Source organism: Polistes fuscatus, unplaced genomic scaffold (assembly GCF_010416935.1).
Source record: "Polistes fuscatus isolate 324 unplaced genomic scaffold, CU_Pfus_HIC Scaffold16, whole genome shotgun sequence".
NCBI lineage: Eukaryota > Metazoa > Arthropoda > Insecta > Hymenoptera > Vespidae > Polistes > Polistes fuscatus.
In genome coordinates, this window is record NW_025113064.1 from 462,766 (window position 1) to 475,885 (window position 13,120).

The 13,120-nt window shown below is 39.9% G+C and overlaps 1 protein-coding gene across 1 annotated transcript in view; it reads right to left on the reverse strand.

Moving 5' to 3' along the window:
• LOC122514849 (homeobox protein cut-like) overlaps window positions 1-13,120 on the reverse strand; it is a 154,945-nt gene that overhangs the window by 11,512 nt on the left and 130,313 nt on the right. Inside the window, 3 exon segments of the mRNA XM_043631922.1 lie at window positions 1,380-2,482; window positions 2,484-2,937; window positions 5,649-5,967. Coding sequence (XP_043487857.1) covers window positions 1,380-2,482; window positions 2,484-2,937; window positions 5,649-5,967 — 1,876 coding nt within the window.

The following is a 13,120-nucleotide window of genomic DNA, read 5'->3' on the forward strand; positions in this document are numbered from 1 at the left end:
TTATTTTTATTTTTATTTCGCACGCCGAAACCGGACGTACAAGTCAGAGGATGCGCCATTATGAGAACGACGATCGACATCCTCTGACGATTGATATTAATATTTTTTTTTCACATAAAAGAGAAAGAAAGAGAGAGAAAGAGAGACTGTCTGGTGGGGGGGAAGGGTCAGAGAGGGGAAAGAGCTGCTGCTTCCGATTCGAACTAATTCGATTCGTTTGTCGTTGAATTGAAATATAATTCGAATCCCATTTTCTAAAGCTCGTTTCCTATAATATCTGACCTATTTAATTTTTAAAAATTAAATTAAAAACTTAATATATATACATATTTAATTAATTACTATATTTATATATTATAAATTTTGTAATTGAACGATTGATAAAAGAAAAAAATAAAAATAAAAAAAAATATTATTGTATTTAATTTCTTAAGAACAATCGATGGCTCATCATTATCAAACACTCGTCTCTCCTTTCGATTTTCTCTAAACAATATGGCTGCCAAACGCAGCAAATAATCGATATAAGAACATGGATATAGAGTCAATGCTAGGACACGATGTAATCAAATCTATTGATTCGTTTGATTTAATTTGCTGTCGCTTATCACATCCATCCAGAACTTCCTGAATTCTATTCATTTAATTTCAAACAATGATTTGTATGAAATGTGTTTGTTGCGATTAAATAAAATGAGAAACTACTATACTCTCTCTTAATGTTTCAGTTTCAGTTTCAGTTTCAGTTTCAGTTCAGTTCCGTTTCGTTTTCGTTCCGTTCCGTTCCGTACCGTTCGTTATATCTAATAAGAGATATTCGAGAATAACGTAAACGAACGAGTACCTATATCTTTCCCTTCATTTTGATTGTCGCGAATGTGCCGAGGGATTCGACGTCTGGGATGAGCATTAAGTTCCTTTCCTGCGGGGTGCGGTTAGAAGAGCGAATAGAAGTACCATCGATTCCCGTATTAAGCAGCCAAGAGAGGTTAAAATAATGTATACAGCTAGTTATGTATTTGTTAGTCATTCGGCGAGATGGATTATTGGCAGTGCAAGGCGGAAAAGAGAAGATTTTCAATAAGATTTTTATTCTGATTCATCGAGATACAATATCTTTTGATCGAAACATCGGATAACAATTATTGAGTATTCTTATGAAACTGAATCATACCTTTAATGGATTAACGATACTGTTTGAGAGTTTCGATCAAAGTTTAGATCTCGATCAATCATATTTTAGATTCGTCGAAGGCCAGAGTTGTAGTACGTGTTTTGAGATAATCAAGTTTCTATGTATATGTATGTATATATATATTTAAAAATAGAAAGAGAGAATAATTCGGAGAGATAGATCGTTGGAACACATCGGTACTCACCTTTCTTGGGTATTAGGGACTTGAGCAGCATTACGGCGTTGTCGTCGCAAGCCCAACCGTGCATCTTCCTATAACTATCGCGTCCCTTCTCGGTGAGTTTATCCCAAGGTTTGGGTTTGCTGAGTAGTTCGCTGACGGTACCTTGACTCAATCCAAGAACATATTTGGCGAATAGTCTTTGACCGATATTATGTATGGATAAGAGTTCTCGTACTCTTCTGGCTATGTGTAGGGTGTCCAGATTTTGGGAGGCATATTTGTCCATATTGTAACGCAACATTTCTTGCAATCTCGCTTCCATGGGATCACCTTTAGGTATGAGGGAGTCACCGAGTCTACCGGCCATTCCGACCGCACCGAATTCATCACCGAATCTGAACGGATGCGTTCTGTCGTCGAAACGGAAGGGACTTTTTAAGGTGTCCAATACGCTCAAGCCACCGATATTGTTGTTAGCTAAATGATGACTGTTGTTATTATTATTGTGACAGGATTCTTGATCCGCCGGGCTTTTAGGTGGCGGCGCCGTGGACACGGCGCTGGGCGTGACGCCTCCACCGTTGACGGAGGCGGAGGAGGTGCTCGTCTCGACCATCGACGTGGGCGGTTGAAAGCTCGGGGGCGATGTCATGGCACTCGTCGAGGATGGGGTCTGCGGCGCCGGCGTTTCGTGACCGGGAACTGGCGTCGACGCCTTCTCGCTCGGATCAAGACAACCGATCAACGATGTCGTCCCCAACGTCGTCCCTAACGTCGTACCTAACGTCGTACCTAACGTTGTACCTAACGTCGTACCTAACGTCGTACCTAACGTCGTACCCAACGCCGTGCTCAATGTCGACGTACCCAGTGACGTTGTACCGAGTCCCGTCGTGGCTAGATTCGTCGTGGTTAACGTCGTCGTTCCCATTGACGTCGTACCCAATGGTGTGCTGGATTTACTCGGTACGTTGGTACTGGACGATGCTTCTGTTGGCGAGGGAAGATGATTTAGGCTGCTTGGCGTTGTAGGTGGATGAAGTCCTATCAATGGTTGGACTTGTTGCAACTGTTGTTGCGTTAATTGAGAGATTTGAGTGGCTTGTTGTTGTTGCTGCTGCTGTTTGTTGTTGTTGCGGTTGCGGCTGTTGCTGTTGTTGTTGCACTTGTTGGTGTTGCACCTGTTGGACTTGTTGCTGCTGCTGCTGTTGTTGCTGCTGCTGTTGCTGCTGTGTTTGTTGCTGCTGCTGCTGTTGTTGTTGTTGTTGCTGCTGCTGTTGCTGTTGTTGTTGTTGTTGATTTATGATCGACCTTTCCAACGTCCGCCTCCAGTTGGCGACGATCTCCTCGCCAAGGAAGGAGCCGAAGGTTTCGACGTTTTGGAGAGGCGGGGGGAAGAGAAGGCTGGAAGTCGTCGATGTTGCTGAGGAAGGTGTCGGCGTGGAACGTGGCGGGAGGGAAACCGAGGTCGGAGGTGGCGGTGGGGCTTGTTGGGAGGATACTAGGGACGAAGGTGGCCCACCTCCGACCCCATGGGGCGAGGCGGTCGAGGCGCGCTGCAGGGGTGACGATAGTCCACCTGCAACCACCAAAAACACAAGGGACCCCGTCAACACGGTTGCACGCGCACTACAGATAACTCAGGCCTAATAATCTCCGCCGTTTTTTCTTTTTAAAAAAACAGGATACTGACTTTCTGATCGTCGGCTTACTTTATCTCTCTATACATTTTGTTTTATTTAAATTTTCCTTTCTTTTTTTGTTTCGATTCTCTCCACGAATTCATTCGAATCTACTATTTTTTTCCTGTTTTTCTTTTCTTTACTTTTCTTTTCTTTTATTTTATTTTCTTTTTTGTTTCGTAACACGACCTAGACTCTCTCCGTTTCCATTGTCGCGTCAGGTGCCTCGATATAAATATCAATTTACTTTCGGACTCTATCCAACAAAATAATATACCCGAGTACAAAAATAGTAAAAGAAAAAACAAAAAACAAAAGAAAATATCAAATAAAAGAATCTTCGAAACGATAAAAAAGGGGGGGGGGTCTAGTGGAGGAGGTAGTGGAGTGGCGGTAGCGATGTTTTGTAGCGAGAAACAAAAAAAGACAAACGTCGGACCAATCGACAAGAGATAAAAGAAAAAAAATGAAAAATAAAACAATAAACAATCTCGCCATCCGCCAGTAAAACAAAATACGCGCGACAAATTGTCTCCGATGTGTTCTAAGAAAACCTAAAAAGTAAGGAAACAAGGAAATAAGGTTTGGTTAGGTTAGGAAGGACGGGACAAAAATATGAAAGTAAAACAAAGTAACAACAATTGGGAGTAGTAACGATGACGACGAATAAAGAGAGCGAGATTTTTTGTTTTTCGATCGTTTTCAATTCAAAAGAGAGAGAGAGTAGGAGAGGATTTAATGATGGGTAGGAGGTTTAGGGGGATAGGTAGGTAGTGTCGACGTTGGCGTATATTTCTCTCTTTCTCCCTCTCACTCTCTACAAGGGCTGAGTTTTCTTTTTCTTTATCCCTCTCTTTGATTCTCGCGACGTGCATTTATTTTCTCTCTCTCTCTCCCTCTCTCTCTCTCTATATATATATATATCTTTTTAAGTGGGCACCTCTTTTGGTGGTACACGTACGTACGTAGCAGAGAAGAGTCCTGGATCGATTCATAATAAACTCCGTCCCCGAAACAATAGCCCGGGCCTGGGCAAATACTGCGAATATCGTCCACAAATTTGCGTATCCCAGTGTGTAGAAGAGGAGAGTAGTAGTAGCAGCGGCAGCAACGACGATTTGGCAACAAGAAGGGGCCTGGGGTGGGGTGGGTGGTGGTAGAGTTCAGAGTGATGGTGGTAGTAGCAGTAGTTAGGTAGGGTGTTGCGTTTCGTAGGGAGGAGGGCACGTAAAAGGAATAGGAAAAGTGGGAAGGGGGGGAACGGTATGTCGTATGAAGGAAAAGGGACGTTCGGTAACGTTTGGCAAAAGGTCGATGATGAGGGAGAGGAGGAGGAGGAGGAAGTTGAGGAGGTTGAGGTGAGGGAAAGGGTTGTAGGGCAGATGTCGGAGGTGTACAGACGGAATAGGGTAGAGAGAGATAATATGTGTTCCGTTACGTTAGTAACTTTTACGTGAGAGTGTACGTTTTTAATATACACATGTACACGTGGTGGTACCTGATTTATTTTTTTTTTTTTTGGTGAGAGTGACTCGAACAAAAAAGTGCAGCCTAAGCAACGAAGGATTCGAGGGAGAATATAAAGTGGAGAGAAACACAGAGAGTAAGAGAGAGAGAGAGAGAGAGAGAGATAGAGAATGAGACAAACAGATAGAGAACAGATAACGAAACAAAAAAGAAAAGAAAATGAAAATGAAGTAGAAGAAATAATGAAGACAATGTTAAAGTGGGAAAATGGTAATCGTTGGTATCAAAGAAAAAAGAAAAAAAAAGACGGTAGATAGTAACAGAAAGTAAAAAAATAAATCATTTTGATAGACAGAGGAGAAAAGATAAGTTGGAGAAAAGTGCGAACACAATGGCAAGCAGGGTTAAATTTGATTTGTTCTTTTTTCTTGTCGTTTTTGTTTTTGTTTATTCAATCGAAATTATTGTTTCGTAAGCTCTTTCAGTCATCCCTCGATTAATTATTATCTCCAGTTTATTTTTTTTTTGTATTTAATATCCGCGCATAGCATGAGACTCGTGCCCTATTTTGTTATAGGCTGTAATTTCTTCGTTGTTTTATTTTTATTTTTGATTCGAATTATAATTCAACGCTAGGAGGCCTCGAGGAGAGAGAGTCGGTGACCGAAGATCAGAGCAGTAGCAAAATAGGAATTTGAAAAGCGATGCGGTGCTAAATGATGCTAATTAGAATAATCTTTGATCTGTTTTAGCCATAAACGGTACGTAACCTGAACTTTTGTCTTATCTCAATGACTGAGAAATCTTAAATCATGTTGTACTAATTGTTGAAGACAGGTAAAGTTTCCCTTAACGTATTTCATTACTTTTCTAATAAATTCTAATTTACCCAGTTTCGTAAATACGTTTAAAAACGTTTATACAGTGTCAGAATTTGTTGCTAATATTTCAAAGATAATGAATGCGTAAAAAGATTTTTGAATGTAATCATTGGATCGAATTGTATAAGAAATAAAAAAAAGAAAGAAAGATATTATTTTTAATTTGACATCGTAAAGTAAAATATCCGCACGCGTATGATGATTTGATAAAATGATTGATACGAAAAAAAAAAAGAAAAGAAAAGAAAAGAAAAACTTACCGAGCGTGTCAGGCGTGTTAGGTGGTTTTAAACTCTCAGCTTGTTGAAGGGCCTTGGAACGTTCCATTAAAAGGTGTTCAAGACTTTTTCCAGGTTCGCCGGTTGGAATTTGCGAAAGATCAACCGACCTTAACACGCTTATCTCGCGTTTCAGGTCATCGTAATCTCTCTGCCGTTCCAATTTGCTCTCCAATCTTGTGATGTGTTGTCTTCGCGCTTCGAGTTCTTCCTCGAGGCGTGCCGTCGCTTGCGCGTTTGTATCTTGGAGACGTTGCAAATTTTGTTGTAACCTTGACACCTCGTCCAACAGTTGACCGATCTAAAACATTCGAAGAAAAAAAAGAAATAATTAAATCAAAACGCAAAAACAACAAGAAATATTTGTTACGTTAGTTGCTACGAACACGTGATAATGTGTTCATCAAGGATTTCATTATTATTATTATTATTATTATTATAATAGTTTCGATGAAAATTACTTTAAAATATCTTTTATATGAAATTCAAGCCTAATTCATATAATCGATTCTAGGTGATTATTAAACACGAACGAAGTATGTATATATATATATATATATAATAATCGCATTATCGAAGACGCAAATATGGAATCACATTTGCGACGTACTCCTTTCAACTCGAAACCATCTGGGCAAGCATTGCTTATCCATAGGTAAGCGATATCCCCTAAAGGAGCTTACCAAAAGCTCTTTATTAATTTTATTGAGATAATATATACATATATTATCTAATATATAATAATATATATATAACGTTTATATAGAAATGGGGAATCGATAGGAATATAATCAAAGATTCTACGTATATGTATGATCACGTGGTATGGATTAAGTTACTGTTTTCAATGAAAAAATAAAAGAAGAAAACTAAAGTTTCGGATGATGAAGAAGTGTTCTCGGTTATCATCGCAGTTATTCATGTCTCCCGCATGTTCCTACTGAAAACGATCGTTCAACGAGTCGTTAACAATTCAGATAGTAGCTGTCATCGACTGATAATCAAGATCTACATCTTCCCCGTTTTACCTATACCCCTCTCGTTTAACTCATCTTTCTTCTCTTACTATCACATATTCATCTTTGGAATCTATATTTCAACCAGTTCTCCTCAATTCCCCCCTCCCCCCACTTACATACATACACACAGACACACACGTATATACGTCGAATCGTATTTATTATCCTTTTTCTATACATTATCTCGTACAGGGGGAGGGATTACGATGAAAAAGTATGAGAGAATGATATAAGTGTCACGTAGAATCATCGATGACTAGAAAAAAAAAAAATAAAAAGAAAGAAAAGTATCGTTCGAAGGATGATGCCACACACCGACGTAGAGCCAGCCGATTATCCGTTGAGTTTCCACGATCAATCGGAATGAATTGCGATGAATCGCTAGCACTCGAAAGCTATCCATGTGTTTAGTCGAGTTCATGCAACCGAATGCGTATCCGGAAGAGCGAGAAGAGGAATGGATGAATGAACGAACGAACGAAGAGAGAGAGAGAGAGATAGAAAGAAGAGTGAGAGTGAGAGTGAGAGTGAGAAAGAGTGATAGAGAGGGTTTGGAAAGAGGTTTGGGGGAAAGGAGATAGAAAACGAGCCGAGTTGGTTGGTTGGTTGGTTGGTTGGTTGGTTGGTTGGTAGGATGGGACGATTTTAAAGCCGAATGCGTTTGCACTGTAGCGCGTACGGTGGTGCAACGGGCGATGTGAACGAGATCGTATCAATTGTTTTTCCTCGTCGAGGCATCGCCCTCTTTTTTTCCATGATACCGGGGGTTAATTGAGGAGCGAGGGCTTCAATTTTACAAAATTCACACCTCCGACATCTCTCCTACATCTTTCTCTCTCTCTCTCTCTCTATAGGTATATCTGTTACGTATATTTTCAACTTGTTCTGGTAGTTAGAGGACACCTCTTTTCGCATATACGAGATAACAAACAACATTGTTCATTCTTTTTTTTTTTTTTGAAGAATTTTTAGTTCCATTGAATAAAAAAATCATATCTCATTTTGTTTAACGCGTATTAGAATATGTTTCTTAATTATTCTTTCTTTTTTTTAATCGATCATTTAACAAGGATAAATGTTTATTTTTTTTCTTTTCGTCTAGATTTGTTTTTAAACTTGTTGAAATATTTAATATGAACGAGTATGTCCGGTGGGCCGGGGTGGGATAAGGGGGGGAGGTAAAATAAATATTATACATATGTGTAAAAAAAAGTTCTTCAAGACTTTCGATCAAGTTTCTTCTCAACGCAACGTACGCGAATAATACCCCTGCTGCATAACTTGAAAAATCGAAGAACCTTGAGTTACGTCGGTCAGCAGTTAAATTTGTACCGTTGCTTTTATATTATATGTTGCGGACTGTGTTGCTATCTGTCGATTGTCTCCTACGTTTTGCACTTCCCTTTTTTTATGATCGATACGTCCCACCACCAATGTTGCGGGAACTTACTTTTACCGGTATCGGACTACACCTGTCTCCTATCTATCTCTTTCTACCCCCCTACTCCCCCACCAACACCTCTGTTCACTTCCATTCGTTTATCCGCCTGTTGTTTTTTTATTTTTATATTAATACGTCTACGTAAATCTATTCAAATAAATCATTGATGTCTGATAAACTGTGTCAAGATGCTTAATTTCTTAAATAAATCTAACGTACGATAATAACCGATAAGAAAAATGATTCAAACAGTAGACCATTTTTTAAAACATTTATTAATTTTGATAATTCATTCGAAGTCAAATGTATCATACGTTTTAATCAGTTGTAAATAAGATCCTTTCAAAAAAAAACTGGTGTGTGTACTTATGTACGCACTTAAGAAGTTATACTTCTTTTGCGTACAAAAACAAACATAACCTCAATAACCTCAAAAATAACTTAAAAAAAAAATAATTATTATTACATATATATAGGAAAGAATAAAAAAAAGAAAAAGAAAATATCAAAATATAGATATTAGTCCATACTAAATATAAGAGAGATATATCGAATTACTTTATGCGTCAACGGCCATGGCGCTGTGATAGCATTGGTTCCCGCTCGATCATTTAAGTCAAGCAGCGCTGAGTACGATTAGTACTTGGATGGGTGACCCGCTTGAGAAAAAAAAAGAGGAACGAAGAAGAGAAGACAACTTCATGCCGTAAACTTGAAATTGTTTTGCCGCGCGTCATAAATACCGACGAACTTCATGGTGTCGTTTTTACAGACGCTCGGAAAAAAATCACTCCCATTACATATTCCCAAACGCGTCAAAAGAAGTATAACTTTAAAAACAATAAAACGCATCAACGTAAAATGTCAAAGCGTGGACGGACGTATGTCGTCGTACTTTCTCGTAAAAAGATAAACTTCTTCCGAATGATTCTATTCAAAATCGTACTTTGGGATCGGATTTCCGCGAACGTCATGGGGCATAATTAAATCCCGCGTTATGGATAGTAGATCGTAAATTCGCACAAACACGTTGTGCTTGATAAATCAACTCGGCAAGCTCTGGATAACGGATAATGTACGTTGAGTAACGTTACGTCTAGTTAAGGCAAGGTTAAGAATTTACTGCTGCGACATATTGGAATCCGGAAATAAATGAAATGTGATGTGACTAGGAGAACAACGGTTCCAGATGGATTTCCTCGAAGCTTCGATATATAATTTATTGATAAATAAAACATCCTTACTATTATAAAAATGTATACTCAACAAAAGAGTTAAGCTCCCCTTTTTAAAATGAACCAAATTCGAGTAGGATAAATGTTAGGCTTAATCAAAAATTAAAATGATCATTTCCAAAGGAAAATTTTACTAAAACAATTCCGTTATGCAGTTTATACAAAACAATTTGTAAGAAAATAAACGCACGAACTTTAGGGTTAACTCTAATAGTATATCAAACGATTGTCGCAAGTATAATATTTCACATTGAACAGAATAAATAGTACTCCAAATGAATACTCAATTCGTATCGCTGTCTTGGACAGAAACGAACAATCTCATGGCGTTAAGGGGATCCTATAAAAAAAAGGATCGAGGTCGACCCCCCGATGTAGAGAATCCGAAGGTCCAACAGAGGGAAAATGACGAGAGAAAGAGAGTAGTAGAAGGAATGGGTGGGAAAGGTGAAGCTGGAGAAGGGGGGGAGTGAAAAGAAAAGGGGTGACGTTTCACCACCTTTTCTGCTTCGGGTGAACAATGTCATCGAGTAAAGGAGGAGTCTCTCGTTAGCGAGATTCTCGGTTAAAAAAAAAAAGAAAGGGCGGGAGGGAGGAGAGTCGTTGAAGTGGGCCTCCTGTTGGTGTGCGTGCATATACCGAGCGGTTGGGTATATGGGGTGGGTGGGGGGGTGTTATAGTGACCATCGGCTTTCCTAGATGGAAACCAAGAGAGCAAGAGTGAAAGAGAGAAGGTGGTAGACAAGGAGGTGGATGAAAAACAACTGGGGCTTGATCGATGGTCGTGAAGCATGGCGTTGAGGGGGTGGGTGGTGGGTGAGGACGCGAAGGTGAATCGAATCGGAAGACACGATCGGTCGTATGCAAATTAAAGCAGGACGGCTTATACCATGGTGTTAGTCTCATGGTGTATATATACAAATGTGTGTGTGTGTGTGTATTCGAAGGGGGTAGGAAAGTTGAGAAGAGAGAGAGAGAAAGAGAGAAAAAGAAAAGGGATATGGTGTGTCGTGTAAAGGACGAAGTAGCCACACGCGTAAAGGCATTGTTTCTTGACCATGGTCCACTCTCCTCCTCCACCTCCTCCTACTCTTCCTCCTCATCCTCCTCGTATATCCTCTTTCTCGTCCGTTACCTTCACCCCTTTTTCACCCCCCAGCGAGCCCCTAATCCTCCGTGATTTTTGCTATTTGCATGATATAGGCGTTGGTGGGCCTTTGTTTGTCGAGCTATTGATCACATTTTCTCTCCCGCGGTATAATCAATCTTCACGCACACCACCTACGACCCAAGCTTTCTCGCACTTACCTCGACTACTAGCATTACTAATACTACTACTACTACTACTGATACTAATACATATCTAGATACATATATATATAATATAAATGTTCGATGAGAATGATGAAACGCGCACGACACATCATACGCAGCATTGTGTAACTGTATATATGTATACGTGTGTTCATGCGTAAGTATTTATTTATGTTAGTATATATGTGTCATACGCACACCACGTGACGGACCGGTTCGCGGTTCTCTCATTCCTATCATTCTGACCCTTTCCGATAGACGTGCGCTGTTCTCTTTCTCTGTACGTGTATGCATGTGTGAGTGTATGTGTGTTCTACGTTAGAAATACTCAACCCCCCTTCAGATTCCCAACCTCCATTTTCACCTCTCTTCTCTTTCTCTTCCACCTCCTCCTCCTCCTCCTCCTTCCTACCTTTCTACCCCTTTTCCTATACGCGCGTGTGAATACGTTGTACGAGAAGGCAAGATGGCCGTTTGCTTCGTATTAATTTCGTGGCTCGCCCACCAATGATGAGTCGGGACGAGGAGGTCGTTATAACCGTCGAAACACGTAGGGGCTCTCTCTCGTTTCTCTTGGATTCCGTCGCTTTTCCGCGGCTTCCCGTATCCTTTCCTTTCCTTTTTCAAGGGAAAAAGGATAAGGGGTTTGCTTATGCGCAACCAACCCTTCAATGTCCAAAAACCCTAACCCACTAATAATCTCAGGAAACTATAGAATTTTCTATACAATTTTCCTACAGTGATAACCATTTATGATTATTTAAATACGTCTAAATAGATTTAACTTTTGTTTAACATAAATTATTGAAAATATTTGCTTTTTAATATCATCCAATGCAAATTATAACTTTTTATTTGAATATAATGAAAATTGTTGTAAAAATGAATGTATCGATAAGTAGATCCATCTTATTCGATCATTTGATTGAATAAAATTTAGAAAAATTTTACTGCCACTTATGTATTACCTTAAATTCTTTTTTTTCCAACCCTTTCCGAAAAATATAAATAAAATATATTATTTTTTAATCCTCATATATTTATATATCATCTTCAGGTGTCAAATTTTTTACACCAATCTTACGACGAAAATTTTGTAAAAAAAAAAAAAATAATAAAAAACAAACAAACAAACAAGCGAAACAAAAATAATTATAAAAGCACATATAAAAATGTGCATGAATACATTGCCATTGGATTAAAAAATAAAATTCCGTAAACTTGAAGGAATTAACGTTGCTTATAAATCTTCCGATCAGTTTGACAGCTAAGCAAAAAGTTTTTCATGAAAACTCGGATGCAAAGTTTAGTCATTAAAAGGTAGAGAAAGTGTATGTCATAGTTGATGTTGGTATTGATAGGATTGGTATTAGTATTGGTGTTGGTTGTAACACGTTTCCCATGGCATAGGACAGGATTCTCCTTTTTTTCCCCGATCAAGGAGTAGCAACAGAACACACACCGACTATGAAGGCTGTCCCGAGGCGAAGAGGCAACCTTTTACGTCGTCGTAGGAGGAGTACTCTCCCTTATGAAGGTTTCTCTCTTTTCTTTTCTATAGGAGAACGCCAATTAAAAGCCGCGCTCGGAAAGAAAGCCCCCAATCGATAGGAGACGGCCTGGCATTCTCTCTCTCTCTCTCTCTCACTCACTCACTCACACTAATTCTCTTTCTTTCTCTCCCTATCTCTCTCTCTCTCACTCACTCCAACATTGATGTTTCTCTTTCTCTTGCTTATATACTCCTCCCCCTCCTTCTCCTCCTCCCCTCTCTCTCTTTCGTTCACATTCGATGTTGGTAGTGAGGCAACCGAAGCGAAGGGTTGCCCAAACTGGGAAGTGGGAATTATGGGCAGGATTAATATGCAAGGACTGGATACGTGCGGTGGCAGGAGGTGGAGGAGGAGAGAACCCCGGCTAGGGGGGCTTGCGGGAGGGTGGCGAAGCAACAAAAGGGGTCGAAGGGGAAGCATAGTAAGAGGGTGGGGGAGAGGAAACTGGAAAGAGAGAGAGAGTCTCGACTTTCTGTCTCTCCTACTCTCTCTCTCTCTCTCTCTCTTAAAGGACCGATACTGAAAGAGGGGAGGGGGGAATATCTGTAGCATCTATCTCATTCTCTTGAACATCATCCTATCTTTCCTTCTCCGTTTCTATCGGTTCGCATCTCATCCCCACCAAAGAGCAGCAGCACTCCTTACAGGATACACGACTAACGGACACCCCTATCGATTTACAACTCGATATATGTGAATACCCACTTGTCTAATGACTGATCGGGCATCGAGCTCCAATCCCCATCCCCCCGCCCTTCGACAACCAACCCTCGAACCCTCCTACTCCCTACGATCCTTTCTGGACGAGCTTCTCCGCCAACCATCCTCGATAGCCACCCCTTCGAACTGTTCCTACTACTACTACTACTATTACTAGTACTATTACTAACTC